Raw genomic sequence first — 26,352 nt, forward strand, 5'->3', positions numbered from 1 at the left:
AATCCCGGGGGGGGTGTAAATGTTTTTAATGAAGATACGAAAAAACGTATGGCACTTGTCTGTTAAACAAAATATTCTCAAGCATTAGTATATTTTGCTGATCAAAGAATTGGTGTCCTTGTTTCCACTAATTTTTTTTATGTGCTATGCACCTTAAAGGTTTTCGTGCTATTAATTCCAGCGGAACATTTTACACCGGGTACGAAGATAAAGCTACCGGATTTCGGCGTTGAAGCACTTCGATGAAACGGTTTGTCATTGGCGGAAATTCCTCAGAGCTCGCTGGCTCCAGGAAAAGCTTTTAATAAAGATTAGTACGATTCTAGGCTCAAAGAAGAAATAATAAGCAGCCAGAGAAAAAAGTTAGGAAGTGGCAATATAACAGATGAAAAGAACGTCAAAATTGGATGTGTGAATTTGGCTATTCAGATTTAAGACATTTTGATATATTGTTTTACTAGTTTATGATAATAGCAATATGATTTCAGTTCCGCTTTTCTTGCTTCTACCAATTTTAGTGAACGGAATTGTTTTAAAAGATGGTGGCTATGAAAACATTCTTGTTGGGATTCCGAGGAATTTGAAGGAACCTCAAGACTGCGGACGTTTTCTTTGTAATTTAGAGGTAAAATTTATTTGGATACATTTTCAAATCTTAGCTATAAGTTCCAAACTGATTGTTTTGTAATTTGCCTCATTATTGGACACGGCAGCCGGAGCGCCAATTTGGAGGAGGATGGCATTGCGTCGCCCCTGCCAAATTGGGAAAAATATCACATTTTACTATTTTCATTTAAAATATTAAAAAGCCCCTCCCCCCTAGATATTGAAAAGTACTTGTTAATTATTCGGAACACACTCAAGAATTGGTACTAATGTTACCAACTGCCGACGCCAAAAAAGAGTGCAAGTAAAAAAATTTGCGCGCGCGCGGCTCTTACACCATTTACAAATAATTATCAGTTATTTTTCAATCAATATTTTAATCAATAAGTTAGGAGGACTACCTACTTAAATAAACCTCTAAATAATGGATTAGATAATGATTATCATTTTTTATTTTTAGTTTAAAAGGTCCTCTGCTGGAAATTTGCAGGTGGTTATTTTTATTGCTTGGATCTTTAACTGAATTAAAGTTGACTGTATCAAATATGTAGTTAAAGTTCTGTCTCCATTTTATCCATATGTTTTGAAAGGAATATAAGAGGTCCAAGTAAATCGAGAGGCCCAAGTCGTGAACTATAGCTGACTTCACTGTAGTCAAGTCAAGTACCGCTTTTTGTTTCGCTTAATACTTTTCCCATCATATAAAGAGTGCAAAGAGCAAATATTGGGCAAAAAGAGTGCATATCTGGTCCGTGGTGAGAAAGAGTGCCATAAAAAAAAGAGTGCATTTCACACGAAAAGTGTTCAAGTTGGCAACCCTGATTGGTACTGTTCTGTTAGCTGGAAGCCACGCGACATATCGTATAGCGAACATGATAAAAGAAACTAGTCAAGCAGGTTATTTCAACGGAGAATTCCTATGCCAAGCATTGCAAACAGTGATTTCTCACTCCGTTTACAATATTTAAAATTTAGTTTTTTGGGGTTGATGGGACAAAAGAGGGTACATAGATTAGGTTAGGTTACGTATTTAATATATGCTCTGCTTTACCTCCACCCTCCTGATGTGCAAATATATAGCCACAATTTGTTTCTAAACTATTATATTTTTATCCTATTTTGTTTTATTTTATTAGCATTAACCAAACTTCACTTCTCGCGTGTTTTTCAGATAACAGAACAGTACCCAAGATTTTTGCTCTGTAAGATCTAACAAAACCGGCTTGTCTCTCAGCATTCGGTTATGATTTGCTTATTTTGAGTGAGAAAAACTACGATGTAGGTGGCCCATATTTGAATTAAATAATTAATATATAGAGGGGGTTAGGGGTTAGGTATTTAATATAATGCTTTCTGTGCGGTCTGCTTTCCATAATTCTTTTAATTTCTATAATTTTGTCTCTGAAGTACTATATTTTCATCATATTTTGTTAATTTTCATTAGGATTAACCGAACTTCACTTTTTGAGTATGTTCCGAATAATTAACAAGTAGGCTACCATATATTTTTTTTCGTATCAGCATTAATGAATTCCCCTTATCCTCTAGGTTTCCGTGATTTGTGCTCCTGGACAGTATTTTTGATAGCCAGATGATGGTCAAAAGTCCGTAAAATAACTTGATAACAGTCTAATTTATCCCCTCTTTTGAAATGAACGCTACTTAAATAATAAATTTCTTACTATACTTTTTATTCAAAATTTCCTTAATTAATGAGTTTTTAGTATTGCTCCCAGTTTAAATGCATAACAGACCGCCTCTAACGTTCAGGAGATAGCCTAGTCCTAGGCTATATCCAATATTTGTCGATATCCCTTCTTCAAATTGGCTATATTTGGCATTACAATTCAGCTGCTGACGAGAAATAGGCTTAAGTACAAAGAAGAATACAAAACAACTAAATCCGCAAAAATGATACAGTTTTCCTTTATTCCTACACTATTTCCTATTTGTCAGGTTTGAAAATTTTCTGGAAAATAGGGAAAACTTTGGGCATAAAAACTAACTTTGACTAAGAATTTGCCTTAAGTCTTGGGAGCCACCTTGCCAAGACCCATAGTCAATACATGGCAGACATTAAAAATTTGGATTTTTTTCACGTTAGAACAGGTAACAGACATGTCTTTATATAATCCTGAAGTCTTACAGGGACGAAAGGGTAAACATAGGAACTTGAAACACTCAAATCTTAGCTCAACAACTTCCTGAAACAGCGAAAAACCACTGTCCCACAATTTTAGACTACTTTATACGGACCCCCGCCCAGGTGCATTTACTGGTAAACTTCCAGGCTAAAAGATTTTCGGCACTGGTGCATTATCTCTAAAACAGCGCTAGGCCTATATATTGTCCAAGGAATGCAGACATGGAGACCCGTTAAACGGGTATTTGCTATCTAAATTGATCGCAAAGCGTGGTTTCTCATTGAATTTACAATATTTACACTGTTATTTTTGGGGTTTAGGGGGGGTAGCTAGGTTAGGTTACGTATTTAGTATATGCTATGCTTTACTCCCTGCCCCCCTAATGCGCAAATATATAGCCCAAATTTGTTTTTAAACTAATATATATTAATTCTATTTTATTTCATTTCATTAGCATTAACCAAACTTGACCTGTTTCGTGTGTTAGGTATAATGCACCAGTACCAGATTTTCTGTATATCGGAAAGTTTTTGTTCCGGGCAAATAGAACTTTCAGGAATGGATATACGGCCCAAAGTAGGATCTGGTAGGGTGCTAATTAGTATGCAGAGGTGTTTTAGGGGGGCGTGTGGGCAGAGAGGGCACTTGTGTCGGGTTTAGAAATTTTAGGGGTGCAATATTTCAAATAAATAATCTGACGATTATAATCACTTGTAATTTCTGAAATTTTATTTTTATTAAAATAAAGTAGAGGGCGCAGTTGGCAAAACCCTGTTAATAAATGAAAATTAAGTTAAAATTTAACCTAAAAATTGTTGGGAGACAGGGAGGGCGCTAATCAAGATTTTGACCTGGTCGAAAGAGAGGCTAGAACTGCCACTTCGGTAGGGGGCTTGATATCATGTTTTAAGATTCAAATGGATGATGACCTGGAAAAAGAGTGGGCACCCAATTCCGGTAAGGCCTAAAGGCTAAACCAATGAAAAACATAACATTTTTTTTTACTACAATTTGTTTAATTTAGTTATTTTTCTTTCTGCCATATTTCGATGCGACTAATAAGTTGAATCAAACAACTGACCATCAAATTTCTGGCATGTCCTTTCCAGAGAAACTCTAACCTCCCAGCCTAGTGGAAATACCTTTATAATGGCTACCATTTTTCTATAATTTTGTTTTCAGGAATTTCAAAAGTTCAATAGTTGGTATTCTGCTCAGACATGCACTAAAATAGAACTTTCTACTTGTGAATAAAAATAATAGATAATAAATAATAAATAAATACTTGACAGTTACCTCTGCTTGATTTCCACCATTTCTATAATCAGTGAATGGGTAATCAATTAATTTGAGCCCTTTTCAATTGAAAATGGATGACAGGTCCCTGGGTTTTTTGACATCAATGCTTTTTGATAAAAAATTGAAAAAGGTATTTCGCTTTGACTGATAAAAATAGTATCCGGAATCTGAAAATCTCTTTTCCTAACCGAAAGTTTTTTGCAATTTTTTTCTGAATCATGGCGACCATTATTTATGACTAATTGAGGAAAGGGAAGCAATGGTAGATTTCTTTTGACAAGTTTGACAGTAAAAGGACCTTTTCTTTTCTTTTTGCATCGTTATTAGATAACGAGGATTAACATAGCCCTCTTACATCCTCAAGTAACTGAACTAATCATTTCAGTGCTGTTCCTTTTTCCTCTTCTTTCTCCCCTAAAAGCCAAAGAAGTAGGCCTACTTCAGGTATTTCGTTTCCTCAATTTACTTTTGGCAAAACTACTGATTTATTTTTAAACATTGTATTGTTTAAACTTTTTAAAAAAGACTTAAAATAAATTAAATGTTTCCATTGCCTCTACAACATCAAACAGTTTGTACTACGGAACTGTAAGTAAGGAGCGACTCGGCCCAATAGTAACCGAAACTCTATAAAAGGAATTTTGATAACAATTGATACATCATAAAATTGGCTTTGTTATGCTGATTCCAAATATATAAAATTCATTAATTTTAGTGTTACCCATCAAAAGCTAAGATCCCGACAAAATTTGCCTCATTTTCAAAGAGGGGGAGGGATTTACCCCTATAAAGGCAAGCAATATTAGTGAAAGTAACACTATTATATCTGGCATTTCAGAGAACCCCACTGTAGAGATTTCAAGCTCTTATCTACTAAAATGTGTAATTTTGCAAATTTTTTTTCAGAAGCAAGATCACGGGTACGTGTTAGTTTGTATATTTTGTTTGTTTTTTGGTGTCTTTTTGTTGTCGTTTTCCCAGGGTGGTCGTATTGAACCGATGATCCTTGAAGACGGGATAGGGCGTATAAGTTCTAATGCCCTTTTTGAGCGACGATAAAGATTGTGTTTCCGTGATGTGACTTTTCCAACCATTTTGTGGCATCAAACTATGATTTTGCCCCAAAGAGGACAAATTCCCTCTCAATTCAAAATTCTGAGATGTCCAACCGATTTAAAACTATCAATTACTGCTTATTGAAATTTCCAGTTGCAGAGGAAGTAATGCCCCATGGTGGCGCGTTTGTTCCTGATAAGTCACGTAGTCCATACAAGATAAATGGTTAATATGGATATTTATCTTAACTCTTTGTTTAACTAAGTTGATTCACTGTATATTTTTCACGGGATTATGTATAGTTATGTACAACTGCGCATCGGCTAAAGGGGGGGGGGGGTGCCTAAAAGAGCGCATTATTTTCTAACTTAAACCCGAATTGTCTAACTCTGAGCCTTTGGATAAATATAGACAGGGAGTGCATTACAATGCCCGAATTGCCTAACTCCGAGCCTTCAGATAAATATAGAAAGAGGTGTGGGGTGGGGTAGGATTTAACCTCTCATCTCCCTTCATGTAGAATAAGCCTGAAAATGGTGCTGCGGGGTGTTACCTCCCTTTTTATTGCAGAGAAAATGTTTCCGACGTTTATTTTAAAGCTAAATTGATTTGCTTCATCTTTCATCAAAGTTTCGGTACTTGTGCACTATCTGGTACTCACCGCTATAGACTGTATGAAGAAAACCAGACACTAAACCCGCCAAACAGGTATTTGCAATAGAGAATTGGAATGTAAAGCGTGGTTTTCATTGCGTTTACAATATTTAAACTGTTGTTTTTTGGGGTTTAGGGGGAAGATACCTAGGTTAGGTTACGCATTTGATATAGGCTATGCTATGCTTTACCCCCCACCACCACCCCTAATGTTCAAATATATAGCCCAAATTTGTTTCTAAACTATTATATATTCATTCTATTTTATTATATTTCATTAGCATTAACCAAACTTGACTTCTTTCGTGGGTACCATAAAATGCATAAGTACCAAATTTTCAGTAGGGATGTATAAGTTCGCATCAGCTATTACGAAGGAGGGGTGATATATCATTGTGTAGGCAGGGGATATATGCTTCAAAGAGTGTAATTTAGTGTCCAATTATCCTTAAAACAAATATTCAAATTCGTCATAAATATTAATTTCAATACAACATTTTAATTCTTAAGCAGAAAAAGTGAAAAATCGGGGCGTCACCAAATAATTTACAATTATTATATTACATGAACTATTTACAGAAAGAAATCGTGAGTTTACGGGGCTGGTATCTCACAGGTGTCCTGGGCATGATTCGAAAAATGATCAGAAATCGAACAAAAAAAACAAACAAGTTTTCAACTGAAAGTAAGCAGCAACGACACCTTCAACGCCTCACTTTTCACGCTAAAGTTTGAGGATTTGCCAAAATTGTTAAGGAAATACTGCTGAAACACAAGGACCCTTGAATTGGAATAAGAAGCTTTTTTAAAGCTTCTTATTTCAAAAAAGACATTAGCGTAAAGAATGAGGATTGAGGAGGGGGAAGCCCCCCCTCATATATAGAATAATTTCCGTTCATTTTAAGTTTTACTGTTGCTCCTCACTTTCAGCTAAAAAACTTGTTTTTTTTTATTTAATCACCTTTAATCACCATTCGCCTAGCAAGCCTTTTTAATTCTCAAATTTTTCCGCATTTACTTACTTTTTCCCTTATCTGAAGTTTTTTCTCAGGCCATAGTAAGCTACAGGTCGTTATGTCTCCTTTAATTATTTGAGGTACCTTTTGTGTTTACGTTGATAGACCTCCAACACCTTCAAACCAGCAACTATTTGGCATGCAAAAAGACGGACGGTGTTGGGTTCTGGTGTTTGACGAGAAAAACGTTGGGTTCTGACAAACCCAACCCCAGCAATTGACGAAAGAGTTTAAACACAAGAAAACACAGGTTCAACTCATCCATGGCCTCAGTTATCTCAAATAGTAGGGCCGTTCTTTTACTCATCTTTGTGCTAAGATCTTACATGTTTTGACAAAGAACGCTTAAAAGTGAAATCTTAAGTCTAAGATCTTACATCTTATAGCGTTCTTTTGCAAACTTCATCATTCTGCTCTGATCAGCGAATCCTTCACACTTCTTGCTAACATCATTGAGCTGTAAGATCTTAGAACAAAGATCAGTTAAAAGAGTGGAAATCATTGGAGAAAGATGTGAGATCTTAGATGTAAGATCTTAGTGCAAAAGAACGGACCTAGTGTCTTCATGTATATCTATGTGTAGGTTTCTTTTTGTAATTAGTGTTTTTTTTTTCTATTCGTTATAAGGATAAAAGTCTTCTTTTGTTATAACGGTTAAAAAAAAACTGATTGATTGGTGAGGTGAAATTGACTGTTTTTGACAAATTGGTCTACTATATTCTTCAGGCGCATACCAAGGAATTTATATTAGGGAGGGGGATTTCAAAAGACAAAAACAGACGAATTTTAAGCAAAATACAGAAAATACGGGAAATCCTGAGATACTCTGGTGTAGGGCCCAAAGCCCTATTCAGGGTATGCAGATGCCCTGAATTCACTCCTCGCTTGAAATCCGATATATATTTTGTGCTACCTTGAGAATTTAGTTGTAGCAAAACTAGACTCGTTTTTATGACTATACTTATCTGGTTAAATTAATAGCGGTTCAAAGGTTACCTTCGGTTACCTTTTTGTCCGTCTTGTTTAAGTTCATTTATTTTTTTATCGAGGAAAATTTTTAATAAGGCTTTGGTTAAATTTTTATCAGAAGAAAATCAAAATTCTATAGAGGGCTCACAAATATATAGGACAGAAACAAAGTTCGAGTGCCTAAGACTAATAATACAATTCAAGAAATTATTTTCGTTTTCTTTTTTTTTATTCCTTTTGCTTAAGTTAACGGGACGTAAATTTTTGCCTTTAGTAAATTTTCTGTTCTTTGGACTTGTTCGTTTTTGTAGTTAGCAACTCATATAGTGTGTACATATTGTATATATACATACATCATGCACATACTATGCACTTTTGCCTCATAAAAAAAGAAATAGACAACACATGAAAAACATGGTTCTTGACTTAATTAAATAAAAAAAACTAGTTTTTTTTAACTGAAAGTAAGGAGCGACATTAAAACTTAAAAGGAACATAAATTATTCCGTATATGAAAGGGACTGTCCCCTCCTCAACACCTCGTTCTTTATGCTAAAGTTTTTTATTGTTTTAAAAAATAAAGTTGTGTGACAGATTCAAACTTTAGCGTGACTTAAAAAGGGCACTAGAACTTTTAATTTCCGTTCAAATGAGCCCTCTTACGATATTCTAGGACTACTGGATCGATAAGATCGCCCCTGGGAAAATCAAAAAAAAAAAAAAAAAAATAAACACGCATCTTTCTTCTGACAAAAAATACAAAATTCCACAATTTTGCAGATAGGAGCTTGAAACTTGCGCAGCGGGGTTTTCTGATACGCTGAATCCGATGGTGTGGTTTTCGTTAAGGTTCTATTACTTTTTGGGGGTGTTTCCTTCTTTTTTCGAAAATAAGGCAAATTTCTCAGGCGCGTAACTTTTGATGGGTAAAACTAAACTCAACGAAACTTAAAGATTTGAAATCAGCATAAAAATTTTATTCTATTGATGTATCTATGGGTATCAAAATTCCGGTTTTAAGAGTTTCGGTTACTATTGAGCCGGGTCGCTCCTTACTTACAGTTCGTTACCACGAACTGTTTGACAAAAAATACAAAATTCCACATTTTTACAGATAGGAGCTTGAAACTTCCGCAGCAGGATTTTCTGATACGCTTAATGCGATGGTGTGATTTTCAATAAATTTCAATGACTTTTAGGGGATGTTTCCCACTTTTTTCGAAAATAAAGCAAATTGTTTCAGGCACGTAACTTTTGATGGTTAAAATTCAACTTAATGAAATTTATATATTTGAAATCAGCATAAAAATCTGATTCTATTGATGAATCTATGGGTATCAAAATTCCGGTTTTTAGAGTTTCGGTTAATATTGAGCCGGGTCGCTCCTTACTTACAGTTCGTTACCACGAACTGTTTGATTAACGATACTATGTTGACTCTGTAATCTGTATATTAATTCATTCAGTTCAGTTCATATAGTTCATTTTATTCAGCCATTCGAGTTCAGTAATTTTAGCAATTTTAAGTGCCTAAGGCTAATAATACAATCTAAGAAACTATTTTCTTTTTTTGCTTGACAGGATATAAATTTTTGCCTTCAGTAAACATTTTGTTTTTTGGACTTGTTCCTTTTTGTAGTTAGCAACTCATATAGCTACCAGGTCATACAGTCTATTTTATTCAGTGATACCTCATTTCGGCCAAAAAAGACTTGCGATTACCCAAAGAACAAAACTTAAGGTGTGTATTTCAAATTAAAGAGAAACATAAAATAGTACAACTCGTGGTAATTTATTGCACCCAAAAATATTCAAATTATTTACCAATGGGTTGCAAATCTCGCACCAGGGAACATCGACTAAAATGTTTCAAAGTCACTTCTGATGTGTTTTCAATGCGTGGGGCCCATAAAGCCTAGACTTGGGGAATTGGAATGGGCAATCCTTTTTGTTTGATAAATGATATAATTAAATCATGAAAACAATTGAAGGGACAATTGCTAGACAAAAACTGCTTAGTGTTAAATGGGTGTAGTTCGAAAAGAAAGGGAGGGACATGCCCTCAATTTGAAAGGCAAAGAACAACGAAATATTTTGTAACAGAACATTCATTATAAATTGGCCTCCTGAATGACCCTAGAATATTATCAACTGCACCCATTCCCCGATATCTCTGATAATCCTGGGTGTTAGTTAAAAGTAGTCCATCTGGTTTTGCCTTGCTATTAAATTTGCGTTAGTACAAATTACAGGTATTTTCAAATGAAATAAGTGTTGTTTTTTTTTAAACTGAGTACTCAGAATCTTTTATTTTCCTAACTTATTTTTAGATGCTCCTTTAAAAAGTATACCCCATTTATTATGGCCGAAGTAGTTCTCCCAGGGGTGAGGTGTTGAAACTAAAGGAATCATGCTTTTGCGCCAAACAATATTCGTTGAAAAGTCAGAACCGGCGTATTTTTGTGAAAATATGTAGAAAAGAGATTTCTAGAGAGAAATTGCACAAAGATATCTTACGGGATAGTCGGCTAAGACTGAGACGTAATAAAGACAGTAGCAAGGAGGTATTTAAGGGATTGATTAGTGGCAGATCCAGGGGGTGAGGGGGTGCGCCCCCCCAACGTAGTTTAAAGTAGTGTCATTTACTTAATTAACGCATGTTTGCGTTAATTAAACTTGCCCCTAACGCAAGTTTATCGGATCAACCTATTTTGTACCTCCCCCCTAAATTTTTTTTTATCGGATAATCCTATTTTGTCCCCCCCCCCTAAAAAAAAGTCCTGGATCCGACGCTAGGATTGATAGTAGGGGTGTTCACTCCTTTAGACGATTAAATACAAAGAAGTTTTTTTCAGTTGAAAGTAAGGAGCAACACTAAACTTAAAACGAACAGAAATTACTCCGTATATGAGGGGGGACGCCCCTTCATTCGTTTAAAATTTTAATGTTTCCCCTTTCTTTCAGTCGATAAAATATGTTTTTTATTTTTATTTATTATTCTCCTCCAGTGTAAAGTCTCCCCTGGAAACTTTCTACCTTCACAGAAATTATCCTCGGGGAAATGCCCCCATACAAAAATCCTCCACCAAAAATTCTGTATATTTCCCAATAACAAATCGCTCGATCTTCTAGGACCATTGGCTCGATACATATCACCCCTGGAGAAAAAAAATATATGAACACGCATTCGTGATCTTTCTTCTGGCAAAAAAAAAAATCAAAATTTCCACATTTTTGTGTATAGGAGCTTGAAGCCTCTACGATACGTTTCTCTGATGTGCTGAATTAGATGATGTGATTTTCACTGATATTGCTTGACTTTTTGGGGGTGTTTCTCCTTTTTCGAAGATCAGGTAACTTTTCTCAGGCTCGTAACTTACGATAGGTGACATCAAATTTGATAGATTTTATATATTTGGAATGAACATAAAAAGTAAATTCTTCTATTATTATCAAAATTCGGTTTCTAGAGTTTCGAGTTTCGGTTACTATTGGACTGAGTCACTCCTTAATTATAGTTCGTTACCAAGAACTATTTGATTGAAATACAGAAGTACCTTAGTGAATATTTTGGTCGAAGAACGAATTCAGTTTACTATGCATGATATGCTTTTCTCACATTTGAAGGAGGGCGATAGATTGTATGAGTATATTTGAGAGGTTGTTCTGGGTCTCCCAGCAACTTCAAGATTTGATGTATTTTCCACTTTGTTCCCGTACCTTTCAAACAATGTGCCTCCTTTTGTTATTTTGATCAAATTGACCCCTTCGTGGAATAGACCCGTTATCCTTAAAATTCTAGCGTAAGTGCCTTGTGGTTCTTTCTTTCTTGTTTTCTTTTTACTAATACTGGATGGCTTCGTGCCGCCTGTGCCGGTATCTTGCTGCAGTGAGTTGTTAGTAGTAATAACAGTAAAACTGGAAAGGGGAAATTATTGTCCATGGATAAGCAGGTCTCCCAGAGACTATTTACTCCTTTATCATTTTTTGTCGGCAATTTAGTTTCCATATTGGAACTAACAATATGACAAACACTCGACAAAGAAAACATCTACCCACCTATAAAGTCTAAGTTCAAAGCCATTACATACCGTGTCTATGACTCGGTAGTGTAAAATTGAAGAAATCGTAACACCATTTTTTTTCACTTTACTCTGGTAATATCAAAAGGATATCAATGTCCATGACATAATGAGACCATTTACTTGATAGATAGCTATCTTAGCTACAAGCTTCCTCATTCTTATCTAAACTTAAGAGGAAAGTGTAAATTATGTTCCCATTATTAACTCAGTTGCTGGCTACATCGAAGGAATCGAATGCCTATTAGAGAAAAATGTTACCGACCGTTAATTCGGCAACGTTGCTAGCAGACAAGTTTTGAGGATCGTTAATTTTGGTTCTATTTACATTTCTGCTATCAATTAACCATTTGCAGTGCAAAAGATCCAAATAAATAAGGGTAGCTAGGTATACGGGTAGACATTCAGATACAAGTAAATAATATGAGAAACTTCAGTTTGTAGTGTCTCTATTTATAGAATAGGATGCTTGCACTTTACTTTGCACCTATGGTTCATGACACGTGGAGCACACCCAGTTTAAGGAAGGTTCAGATTTGGTATATTGAACAATACCTTTTAAGAACGATGGATGTGCACTGGTGCATTTCAAGAATTTGTAGAGGGGGTAGAATGCCCTTTCCAAAATCTAGGGAGGCACTTCTCCTTAAATTCAATGAACAAACCGAAAAGCTGTTTTTTCTGTAAGAATACCAAAAAATTATTTTTCATCTGTGAAGGGAAGGACAAATTCTCCCTGCCCCCCCCCCCCTAATGGACAACCGTGTAGACATGACGTGTTATTAAGGGACTGGAGATATGCTTGTGCGTGGTAATGAAAACAACCTCAGAGTCACTGATTTCTATGATTAAATCGTGCTATTTTATGAGCCGAATTGCAAGATGCTGTCCTGTGACAAAATTAACCTAAAACCTAAGAGGAAGAAGATGAGATTTCGATTCAGACGCAGTAGAATAGGAAAATTTGAATGGAAAAAACATAAGACTACTTCTTGGAAAATGTTAATGGCAGTTCTTATAACTTAGTAATTTGGCTCATTGTCACCCACCGTTAGCTCGGCAGTATAGTTTTCAGAGGTTCGAGGCTCGTCAATTTTGATATTATTTACATTTCTCACACCAAGTAAACATTTTCGCTGTACAAGATGCTACCCGTATAAATAAGGGTAAATGAATCCTTGTTAAAACGGTAAATATAGACAAATAAATAGCCTAAAGACTCTCTGTGCTTTATTTTATTTTTTCGGAGGATACTTGTACTGGAAATCGCACACGTGGTTCTGAACTTGGGTAGCTCATCTCGTTTTGGGAGCAGGCTTTGTATAGTGAATAATTCCCCTCAAGGTTCAAAAATAGGATATGTTAACAGGGGGCATCAGGACTGGACAGATGATAAGGCGTGGTAATGAAAAAAAAAACAAGGAGGTAGAAGCCCCTGCTTTGTACAATTGAATCGCGCTTCTTTATTTGTTCTATGTGAACCATGGTTGCCAAATGAACAGTTTATGTGCTATTTTGTTATTTCCTTTATTCATGAGTCTGACACCTTAAATCCAGAGAATGATTTCGGTACTGTTTTACTGAATGGTACACACCGCTACAGACTCTATAGCAATTTAACATGGAGACCCGCAAAGCGGGTAATTGTTATCTAAATTGATCGCAAAGCGTGGTTTCTCATTGAATTTACAATATTTAAACTGTTGTTGTTTTGGGTTTAGGGGGGGAGAAAGTTACCGAGGTTAGGTTAGGTTACGTATTGAATATGCCATGCTTTACCCCTCCGCCCCCCACCCCACCCCTAATATGCAAATATATAGCCCAAATTTGTTTCATAGACAATTGTAACCGGATATCTATCTCTCCTGTTTGACTAGTTTCCTTAATAGAGTCTATAGCGGTGTGTACCATTAAGTAAAACAGTACCATGATTTCTTATGATACCGGTGGTTTTTAAAGCGTGGACTAAATTGACACTTAATTAGATCGGCCAAGCTAGGCCTTTTGATAGACCTCTGCACTAAATCAATTCTCCTAGTTATCTACTGTTTTCTAGGAACGACCGACGGGCCACTGTTCGGTTCAGAAATTGTTAAAATATCAAGGACATCGAAACATAATATGTGTTGCTCCGAGGACCCGTTTTAGGTCTATTCATACCAGAAACCTCGAATTTCTATGATGTTTCATTTTGTTGTCCCAAAATAATGAAGATTTTAGGGCATTTTTGGCAGTGTTGCTACGTTGAACTGCGAAAACACAATAAATATTCAAACACCAACAATCAATCGATCCCCTGAAGAACTACAGCTTCAGCTGAAGGCCCACCTTCTTAAACTTGGTGTTCCCATGTGTATTTAGCTTATTATTTGCTATTTTTGCACCATTTGTTTTTTATTTACTTCTTTTGGCACCCGCAGCCAGCAAAAACTGCGTAACTACATATAGAGGTCTATTTAATTAAAAATTGAATTCCCAGTTTTTCCTACTTTTTCTTTTTTGTTAAGATATGGAAGGTTTTGCAAGTTTTAACTTAACCCAAGGCCGTATCCTGGGGGGGGGGGTTACCCGGTTTAACCCCCCCCCCGAAATTTTTGACCGAGTCAAAAATTAGTAAAACCTTAGTAAAAATTAGTAAAATTAGTCGAAAACCGAGTCGGAAATTAGTAAAACCCCCCCCGAACAAAAATACTGGATCCGCTCTTGACTTAACCAATTTAAGAAATTTGTTTTCATTTTAACTGTATTTGGTACTTTATAATTTCATTTGTTGCATTTTAAGGCTGCAACCTTAAAATGTCTTTCATAAAATCATCCTGTCCTTAAAATAAGAAAAAAGCAACGACAAATAAGCAGACTCCGGTAATAAAAGGACTCTACGACAGTGTGGCACAATCAGAAAATTATTTGGCGTAGTTTGGTAGCTGCACTTCCAAGTGCGCTGAAAATTGCGTACCATAAAATAAGCAATAAAGCCATGTGCATGGCTTTTCTGATTGGCGGTTTTGAAAGAATTCCCATCTGCTGCAATTTTGTTCAATTAACCTTAAATTTTGGCTTGTCCATGATATATAATTTCAGGGTATGTTCTTATGGGTGAAGAAATGAAACAGGTTTTTTGGTTAGTTAGGTCTTAACCTCTAAGATGAAAATAAATAGCGACTAAAAACTGTTGACAAATTCACAGCAAAAAAAGTTTTAAAATTTTCACTTTACATGGTTTCATTTGGTACATGCGGAATTTTCTATCGAAGAGGACATGTTCAGGAGTATTTTAGATTAACTGATCGATAAAAGTTCTGGTCTATTATATTTTAATTAAATCACACCCAAACCGTGAAGGTGAGGAATTTTTAGGAAAGTGAGGTGTATTTTAGAATTCAAATGGTCCAACTGTATTCTATGATAAAAGTGAATGGACAAGACAGATGTAGGCAACCACACGAATCTGAAAAGTGGAAGATCACTAAATATTCTTGGGCAAGAAATGTGCACAATTGGTTTCGAGCCCCCTTCTTCCGATATATGGACATGTACGCATTTCTTCCTACAATTTCTTAGATTTTTGACATATTTAACCTAGTTTTACCTTCTTTTTAATTTGTAGCCCTATTCCGTTAATATCTTTCCCTTTCCCTAGTCTTATTATTTCCTAGCTCACACTTGCATTGGATCCTGTCATACAAAAAAAAAATATTAAAAATATGAGTATAAGGCCAAAGACCATTAGTAACAAGGACTTGTCCAAACACAGGAATCTATTTTGTAATAGTCCAGCATTTAGAGCGGGCACATATTCCAAAAATAGGAATATCTGGTACATATAAGAATCAACAGGAACAATCTTAGCATATCATATCAAGATCTCGGGAGGAACTCAGTTTCGAAGCCTTCCAATCCACGCACAGGGGTGAACAAGTCCCAATAAAGGTTTTTTTTTCAATTCAGTTTCAGACGTTTTGTTGGCAAGAAATATAAAGTTCAGTATATAGCCAAGATCACTTTCTGCTACTTCTTCTCAGCAATAACATTTTTATTAGGTTACATGTCTCACTGATAATACTTTATGAAGCTGCTCCTTTCTGGCCCTGTTCAATTTATTCCGCTGACTTGTTACGAAAACATCTAGATAAAGGATGATATGTAATTGTTCTTCACTGTGATCCACCCGGAAGGTAGTTGAATATCCCTTACCGAGCGAACCATTAAGTAGCGGTGTTGAAAGATGCTGAATGTGATAAAATTTCTTAATGACAGTGGCATAACATCCCGTTGACTTTTAATAGCGGCAATTTATGCCTGTCTTGATGAGTTCTGATCGTTGTCTCTGACTTTTAACTGCCGGTAAAATGAGAAAAATGGTACCAACCGCCCTTCTTTCCATATTTGGACCTTGCTTTACTACTTTTTATATCATTGCTTTATCAAGATAAACCTCATGTAAAGCGTAAATTAACCTAATCAACGAAAGCTTACATTTAAATAGATTTTAGCTTCAAATGTGGGTATTTTCTCCCAGAAGTAGCAACATTCATGTAAATGTGGACGACTTATAGGGCTACTGATTGTGTAAAACAGCTATTTGGTTTATTTTATTCATGGATTAAATGAGTACATAACCAATGCAATTGAAGAGGTTGTGACTGTGAAAGATATTCGCTTAAGTGATGTTGGAAGTAAGGGCTATGTTAATTGGGACCCCTAACTGCTTGTTCAAAACTTGAGAAAGGTGAATGGCTCTAATAACGTTAAAGTAAATAAACATTCTATTTTTTTCTAAGCATTGAAGCAGTACTTGGTTACAGGTTTAGTAAGCCTATTGGCTCAGAAGGAGGGGCATGCACAGAACGGAATCTGCTCCTCACAATTTTTGTAATCATCTCAAGATGCAGAATCCTGATGACCTCAATCACAGCGATTCAGACGGGGTTTTATTTACAGGTGGTCTTCAATCAAAAGTGCCAATTCACGAAAATGTAAGGGAGTTCAAGGAAATTTTCTCTTTTTTTGTAAGAATGAAGATACAAACAAATATATTTTTTTAAATCTAGGAGGGAAGAGCAACCTGAATAGAGGGTAAATATCTCTTCTCACCCGAATATAGATTTCAAATCCTTTTTTAAGATTTTAATTTTGTCTCCTGTCTTCACAACAAACAAGCAGGGACGTCGTTGGGGGGGGGGCAAGAGGGGCAGTTGCCCCCTCAATAATGTGAAGAATTTTTTTTTATTTATTTTTTTAAGTTAAAAATTATTAAGTTGGTAACTTAAATTATTAAGTTATTAATTAAAATAAAAAAAGGACTAAAAAAAACTTTAGCGTAATATTTACTAGGGGGTGAACGCAATCAAATACGTAATAGTTTCTGTTCGTTTTAACTTTTAATGTTGAAAAGTTTTCAGTTGAAAACTTGTTTTTTTTTTATTTAATTTCCGATCGTTTTTTAAATAATACTGGAAAATTTGGAACCCCTTCATAGCAATGTACCTTCCCCCATGTAAACTTCCCCCATGGAAAGATACTCCCACGCAATCCCCGATCCAACCCGCCCCCTTCCACTACCAGAAAAAAATTCCCCTGAAAACGTCTGTATACTTCTCAATAACCAATGCTATATGTAAACATTGGACAAAGTTCATAACTTGTAGGATACTCTGATACGCTGAATCTGATGGTCTGATTTTCATTAAGGCTCTATGAATTTTAGGGGGTGTTTTCCCCTTTTTTCGAAAATAGAGCAAATTTTCTCAGTCGCGTAACTTTTGATGAGTAAGACTAAACTTAAGAAAAAATATATATTTGAAATCAACACAAAAATCTGATTCTTTTGATGTATCTATTGGTATCAAATTTCGTTTTTTAGGGTTTCTATTATTATTGAGACTGGTCACTCCTTACTTACAGTTCGTTACCACGAACTGTTTGATTCCAAATGTAAAAATAAAATTCAAGCCAAAAATATCGATCAGAAGACTGAGGCGCATTCGTTTACGTCGAAATTGATGAAGTCTCGGCTATAAGCTCTAAAGGTTATGGTTTTCGGTTTTTCGGGGGTATTTGGGAATGTGTTGTTTTTTTTGTCATTTTTTTTTCTTAAAAAATCATTTTCGACAATTTCGGGGATTTACTGACGCAGTAAGACAGTAAGCCCCCGAAGCTAATTTGCCAATGCTACACAAAATGCAGTAATCATAATTTGACTCTAAATACGATTTTTTTTTCAATATTTATTGTTTATTGGGATATTAAAATGAACAGGCACATCAAAAAAGATCATACATGTCTTTTTCATATAAATCTAGAAAATTTCCTTAATCTTAATTTTTTTTTTTTGGAAAATAAAATAGCATATTCTTATGTACCATAAGAAAACCAGCAGCTGACCGGAAGGAACTTAAAACATATATTTTTGAATAAAAGGGAACGGAACAGAAACTGCCAATTAAAGACACTAAATTTCGTTTTCATATGAGCAGAGAAAAAGCTAATAATCCCAATTCATTGCATTAATAACACAATCACCCGAATCCAGTCAAACTGTAATCAAGTCTGAAACCTAATTTAGGATTTCTGTACTTTGAGTTGTCTTCCTAAGGCACCCTTGGGTGTTCGGTAAATTTTGATTATTCTGTCAAAACGATTTTAAAACTAGCAAAAACTTTATTCAAAACAAATTTCATAATAATAATAAAAAAAACCTCCTTACCCTTGTGGTTTTTCCATGGTTCTTCCATTAGTAGCTAATGAATACTGGTAAATAAAAGAGAGTATTGCTATTCTCTATAACTGCGTAATGAAAACTATCTATTTAAATACCCTTTCAATACCCTCTATCTTAACCCTCTTTTATTAATGCCTTTAAAAAACCAAGTTTATCAAGGCATGACCCTGCCTTTGGCAGAGTCAATACATTTTGCTACAAGAGCTATTTTTCGAGATATATAACTCTCCGCAATATATCTACACGCAGAGGCATAGGGGGAATTTTCCTCCACATTCCAACGTGAGGATCCTCAAATGAAACATCACAGCCCGACAATATATTACTGTTGCGTAATTGTAAGATACCTGCCTCCAAAACACTCTGCAAAGTTCTTACCAATCAAATGCTTATAATTGTGCAAGCCTAAAATCTCAAGCGATACAAATTTCATGTCACTTTTCATCTTTAGAGAACTAAACACCATGGACATTATACTCTTGACTCCCTTAAAAGACCCTTTTTCTTCGTTATACCATAGTTAATAAAGAATGTCAAATAAAATAACAGTATAAGCAATGCCGTATCCAGGGCGTATGGGTTTTCCACTCCAACCCCCCCCCCCCCGAAATGTTTGTCCGGCTTATATAAACGTAAGAAAAATGCATATAATCAAATTTTTTATGTGTTTTTTAAAGTTTTTTTTATTGTACAAGAAAAAAAAACCTCCGAACAAAAATAATGGATATGGCCCAGAGTATGAGTAAAATTTGTCCCTAAAAAGTCAAAAATACTTTTCATTGCTCCAAAAGCCACCCTCCCGCCTGAAATGGTATCTCTGAAAGTCATTTCTTGTATATATTTTGTGATTGCTATGGTTTATTTTTGCCCCTGGCTTTGCCGAGGGGAGCAAATTGGGGGGGGGGGTGTGGATGTAGATTTCAAAATAGTTTTTTTTTTTTTTTTTTTTTCATTGACGATGTTGAGAAACACAGAAGTGTGTTCCCTAGATTTTGAAAAAAACACCTTTTGTATCTTCATTTTAAAACAAATCTATGTGATGTCCACCCTACATTTTCGTGAGTTTGCGCTCCTGGTTTTTGTACACAGTAATTTTTAATGAACATTTACCCATGAAAAATATATTTTAAAATTGTATGCGGGACTAATTTCATAAAAGATTTTAGAGCTAAAAGAGCATAGTCACGAAAGTTTCTATTCTAATTTGTCAACACCTTGAAGTAAGATGAAGCAAGTAAATCACATTCTTTAATAAATTGAATCACGACTTTTTTAAAAGCTTTGCATTGCTAATAAGGCTTGTCTTCACTTGCAATTCATGACAATACATCAGCAAAGAACCTGTTTATACCATCCTTTAACCAATTCCAATGGTTTACGGTTCCTTGTAATTACTGAGTGTACTAATTTATGAACTAGACATACGGATCAATATGAACCGTTCATTTGAAGTTTTTTTTTCTTTTAAGAGTTCATAAAACTTATCGCTATCAAAAAAAACATCTACACTTTCAGATTTCACCGCTTGCATTTTTTTTCTTTTATGATTTTTTTTAAGGGTTTTTAGCGATGACAACTTTCTTATTGAATGTTCATCTGAAGTTACGACTCTAAAATTATAATATATCAACACAGAGCCTCTCAATATAACAACTCCATGATAAGCTGAAGAAGTCTTTTAAAACCCCTACCTACTTCAAGACTTTATAGTTCAATAAAATTACTGACACCCTTGGATCATGAAGCGCAGATAAAATTCAATATAAACTATCAATTTATTTAAACAAAATTCGACCATCACAAGATTCAACGGCGACTCAAAGTTCATTCACTTCTATCTTCTTTATTTCCCATGTAATTTGTACTTTTAATGCAAAGTCCATATAAAACTACAACACTGGTCTCGATACACATCGACATAGAACCTCTTAATGCAAAATATTTTTCTGGAGATTTTATTTCTAAGGAGTACCATCACTCCTTCACCATTTTGCTTCCGCTATATACGTTCAGAATAGATCCGAGGTATAGCTTCAGTCTCAATTATACAAATTTTAATAAAAGTGATATTTCGATCGTGATCGCTCAAGGTGTTATGATACGATGTGTAAAGCTAAAAATGTGTTTCAAATTTTTTCACTGTTTTTTACAAGGAAGATTTTTTGTGTATGAAGAAAGAGAATTAAAATACTTGGAAAAACAGCACCTAAATTTTTAAAAAACCAATATAAAAAATACAATCAACAGTACCTGCTTAGTTTGAAGAGGTGGGCAGTAAATTTAATTTATGTAAAAAAATGTCACCTTAGATTGTCATAAATTGCACCTTGGAGAAAGTATAATGGTTTACATCCTCGTAATGCTTTGTGATGACCTCCGAATGTCTGCTTTTTTGAGACGGCTTGTTCTACGGTTAAAGACCTCATTGCTTCCCAGTTGTACTCTTGGGGTAACCACTCTTTTTCAACATCACCCTAGAATACTGGCTTCTTAAGTAGACATGAATTATCTGAGAGATGATTTCATAGATTGCCTAATCTGTGTCAAACAGATCGTGGTAACGAACTGTAAATAAGGAGCGACTCGGCTCAATAGTAACCGAAAGAGGTGGGCAGTAAATTTAATTTATGTAAGAAAAATGTCACCTTACATTGTCATAAATTGCACCTTGGAGAAAGTATAATGGTTTACATCCTCGTATGCTTTGTGATGACCTCCGAATGTCTGCTTTTTTGAGACGGCTTGTTCTACGGTTAAAGACCTCATTGCTTCCCAGTTGTACTCTTGGGGTAACCACTCTTTTTCAACATCACCCTAGAATACTGGCTTCTTCAGTAGACATGAATTATCTGAGAGATGATTTCATAGATTGCCTAATCTGTGTCAAACAGATCGTGGTAACGAACTGTAAATAAGGAGCGACTCGGCTCAATAGTAACCGAAACTCTAAGAAATGGAATTTTGATACAAATAGATAGATCAAAAGAACTGGATTTTTGTATTGATTTTAAATATATAAGTTTCGTCAAGTTTATTCCAACCCATCAAAAGTTACGAGTCTGGGAAAATTAGCTCTATTTTCAAAAAAGGGGGAAACACCCCCTAAAAGTCATAGAATCTTAATAAAAAGCACACCATCAGATTCAGCGTGTCAGAGAACCCTACTGTAGAGGTTTCAAGCTCCTATCTGCATAAGTGTGGAATTTTGTATTTTTTGCCAGAAGAAAGATCACGGATGAGTGTTCATTTGTTGTCTTTTTTGTTTGTTTGTTTTTTTTCCCAGGGGTCATCGTATTGACCCAGTGGTCCTATAATTTTTGAGAGGACTCATTCGAACGTAAATTAAAAGTTCTAGTGCCCTTTTTAAGTGACCAAAAAATTGGAGGGCAACTAGGCCCCCTTCCACGCTCATTTTTTTCCCGAAGTCACCAGATCAACATTTTGACATAGCTATTTTGTTAAAAATAGTCGAAGCCTCTAATAACTATGTCTTTGAGGACGACTTAATTCCCCACAGTCCCCAGGGGAAGGTCTGAAAGTTATGAACTTTGCTCATTGTTTATATATAACCTAGTAGTGGTTATTGGTAAGCATACAGACGTTTTCAGGGTAGGATTTTTTTCTGGGGGGGGATCGGGTTATGTGGGAAGATCTTTCCATGGAAGATTTTTTCATGGGGGAAGAGAATTTCTGTGAAGGGGGTGCTGGATTTCCCAGCATTATTTAAAAAAACAATCAGAAATTAAATAAAAAAACAAGTTCTTTCAACTGGAAGTAGGCCTAAGGAGTAACATTAAAACTTAAAACGAATATAAATTATTACGCATATGAGGGGGTTCGTTCCTTCCTCCATACCTCGCTGTTAACGCTAAAGTATTTTTAGAAATTTCAAAAGAGCTATTTATTCTAATTAAACGGCCTTTGTGATTCATGGATCATTCTTAAAGAACTGCAACACAATTGGAACTTTAGTGTGAAGAGCGAGGTATTGCCAAGGGAGTGAACCCCCTCATATTACCTATATGATGAAGTTCACCCCCTCCTCAATACCTGGCTCTTTACGCTAAAGTTCGAATTTTGTTAAATAATGGCCGAAATAAGTAATCATTTGTTTGTGTTATCGTCCGGCCAATCTTAGCATTTAATTTTTCCTTAAAAAGCTTCGTAACCATGATTTTTTTGTGATAATAAACCAAAGATATTTTATGTCTTCGGATTGTGGTTGTTATTAAAAAAAAAACAAGTTTTTTTCCAACTGAAAGTAAGGAATAACATTAGAACTTAAAACGAACATAAATTATTACGGATATCTTTTAAAGATCTTTTCTTTCACTCTTTTCAGTCATTTGAGAATTGCTCAACTTGTGACTTTCATTTTCATAAAAATAGTTTCGACCTCTTTGGCCGTTTTGTTACTATGGCTTACAAAATTAGTTCCGCAAATATCGCTAATTTAAGTTACGTGGGAGAATCTTTCCATGAATGTAATTTCTCGTGGAGGAAGAGAATTTTCCATGGAGGGGGGGGGGGGTGGCTGGATTCCCGTACATTATTTGAAAAACGATCAGTAATTAAATGAAAAACAAGTTTTTTCAACTGAAAGTGAGGAGCAACATTAAAACTTAACAGGAAGAGAAAATATCAAACAGTTCGTGGTAACGAACTGTAAGTAAGGAGCGACCCGGCTCAATGGTAACCGAAACTCTAGAACACTATATTTTGATAAAAATAGATACAGCAAAAGAATCAGATTTTAATGCTGATTTCAAATAAATAAGTTTAATTAAGTTTAATCCTACCCATCAAAAGTTAGGCGCCTGAGAAAATTTGGCTGATTTTCGAAAAAAGGAGGAAAGACCCCCTAAAAGATATAGAAACTTAACGAAAATCACACCATCATATTACGCGTATCAGAAAGCTATACTGTACAGGTATCAAGCTTCTATCTACAAAAATATGGAATTTTGCATTTTTTTGCCAGAACAAAGATCATGGGTGCGGGTGTATTTTTTTTTTTTTTTGTTTTTTTTCCCAGGGGTGTTCGTATCGACCCAGTTGTCCTAAAATATCGTGTGGGGACTCATTGGAACGGAAATTAAAAGCTCTAGTGCCCTTTTAAAGTGACAAAAAAAAATGGAGGGTAACTAGCCCCCCTCCCATGCTCATTTTTTTCCCAGAGTAAACTGATATAAATTTCGAGGCGGCCATTTTGTTCAGCATGTTCTAAAATATAATAAGTATGTCTTTTAGGATTACTTAATCCCCCGAAATTCCCAGGGGGAGGGCTGAAAGTCATGAATTTTACCCAATGTTAACATAGCATTGGTTATTTGGAAGTATACAGACGTTTTCAGGGGAGATTTTTCCTGGTAGTGGGGGAGGGGGTGGGTCGGGGGTTATGTGGGAGGATATTTCCATGAAGGAAGTTTCCATGGGGGAAGGAAAATTGCTGTGAAGGGGACGCCGGGCTTCCCAGCATTATTTAAAAAAAGATCAGAAATTTAATATAAAAAAACAAGTATTTCAACTGCAATAGCAGCAACATCGAAACTTCAGACGAACAGAAAATATTACATATATGATTGGGTTCACCCCGTAGTCAATATCTTGCTCTTTAAGCCAAAGATTTTTTAGTACTTTCATAAGAGCTATTTATTCTAATTAACGGCCTCTGTGATTAAACGGTCATTTTTAAAGAATTGGAACAAAATTCGAACTTTCGCTTAGAGAGCAAGGTATTGACTAGAGGGCGAACCCCCTAATAAACAAATTAAAAATATATGAATATAGAAGTTCGTTAAGTAAGTTAATTCGTAAGTTACGTATATTTATTACTAATAAAAACGTTCGTAAATAAAATTACACAAGTTTCGAGAAAGCCATTTAACTAAATAAAAGTAAATTAATATGAAAATTTTGTTTTAATTATTCATGTACGGTGAGCCAAGATCGAAACCTGCATTTATTCAAAAACGTTCAAAAATTAAATATAAAAAAAAACAAGTTTTTTAAACTGAAAGTAAGGAGTGACATTAAAACTTAAAACGGACAGAAATTATTCCGTATACGAAAGGGACAGTCCCCTCCACAACACCTCGCTCTTTACGCTAAAGTTTCAGTCTGTCTCACAACTTTATTTTTTAAAACAATAAAAAACTTTAGCGTAAAGAGCGAGGCGTTGAGGAGGGGACAGTCCCTTTCATATACGTATATTTATTACTAATAAAAACGTTCGTAAATAAAATTTAAAAAGTTTAGAGAAAGCCATTTAACTAAATAAAAGTAGATTAATATGAAATTTGTTTTTTAATTATTCATGTACGGTGATCCAAGATCAAAACCTGCATTTATTCAAAAACGTTCAAAAATTAAATAAAAAAAACAAGTTTTTTTAACTGGAAGTAAGGAGCGACATTAAAAATCAAAACAAAAAGAAATTAATCCGTATATTAAAGGGATTGTCCCCGCCTCAACGCCGCGCGATTTACGATCAAGTTTTACTTTGTCTCAAAAATTAAATGTTTAAAAAAAAAAAAAAATTTAGAGTAAATATCGAGACGTTGAGGAGGGGACCGTCTCATTCAAATACAGCTAAATTTCTGTTCGTTTTAAGTTTTAATGTCGTTCCTTACTTCCAGTTTAAAAAACTTGTTTTTTTTATTTAATTAAGTATATGAGATGGGTTGCCTCTCCTCACTAGCTCGCTCTTACGCTAAAGTTTCTTTTTTAAAAGAGTTTATTATTCTAATTAATCAGCCTTTGCGATTCAGGAGTCATTCTTAAGCAACTGGAACAAAAATCCCGCTCTTTACATTAAAGTTTTTTATTGTTTTATAAAGCAGAGTTGTGAGAAAACTTTAGCGTAAAGAGCGGGACGTTGAGCAGGGGACAGCCCCTTGACTTTCAAGCACTTTTGATAAGACTTTCAAGCACTTTTAAAGTTGCAGAAACGGTGCTATGGTTTTAAAGTTGCAGAGGTGAAATACATAAAAACTACTGGTAATTTTGAAAAAAGGACTTTTTCTACCCAGGTGGGATTTTTATTTGACTATATGAGTGGTTTTTAGTATATCTTTATTGTTTTCTGTTACTGTTTGTTACACAAAATTGTAATTCATGCTTCAAGGACTTAAGGAGGGTATGTCCTTAAACCATATGCCCTCATCCCCTCTCCCTTTGAATATCTGATATTGTTCCGTTTTTCTATTATTCTCCATATAATTCACCCGTTGGCACTTTTGGAGTTTTTCCTTCTTCTTAGTTTCTTTGCTTTCAAAACTAAGCTTGCTTTAGCTATGATTATTAAAAAGAATCCAGTATGATGGTCAAATTGTTACTAATTAAGACCTTCTAAAAGAAAAAAATAGTCTGAAGAAGTAATTATACCCCCAATTTTGCAATACATTTTTAGATCCAATTGCCCAATAATCTAGTTACTGTGAATAGGTGGTGTATACTCAAAGATGATTACTAATGGTTTTACGGTGCCTAAATCGTTCATCATTTATTTAAAAAAGCCTTACACCTGCAATAAAAATATTCTTAATCAATGCATAGCCCAGACTATAATTAACAAACCTCATCAGTAACCGCTTTAGCTTTGTGAAGTTGCTTCAATTTTGTAATTTTCTACCTATGGGTCAAAGCGAAAATTGAATGTAAAGTCAAATGATCACCCTGAAGCGATATTTAAATAAATTCTGTGTTGATAAAGGCATGTTTTTTAAACGCCCAGGGTTGTATCTGAGCTACCAAGAATCAACTGAGCCAAAATTTATGATGCTTGGTTACGCCCCCTTAGGACG

General features: G+C 35.1%; 1 protein-coding gene across 1 annotated transcript in view; it reads left to right on the forward strand.

The window, feature by feature from the left end:
• Nucleotides 1–343: 343 nt before the first annotated feature.
• The window catches only part of LOC148954941 (calcium-activated chloride channel regulator 2-like), a 99,438-nt gene continuing 73,429 nt past the window's right edge, over nucleotides 344–26,352 (forward strand). Inside the window, exon 1 of the mRNA XM_089107996.1 lies at nucleotides 344–625. Coding sequence (XP_088964122.1) covers nucleotides 479–625 — 147 coding nt within the window. The 5' untranslated portion in view covers nucleotides 344–478. The remainder of the gene's footprint in view (nucleotides 626–26,352) is intronic.

Source organism: Artemia sp. Qi Xiang Cuo, chromosome 2 (genome assembly GCF_049724085.1).
Source record: "Artemia sp. Qi Xiang Cuo chromosome 2, ASM4972408v1, whole genome shotgun sequence".
Taxonomy (NCBI): domain Eukaryota; kingdom Metazoa; phylum Arthropoda; class Branchiopoda; order Anostraca; family Artemiidae; genus Artemia; species Artemia sp. Qi Xiang Cuo.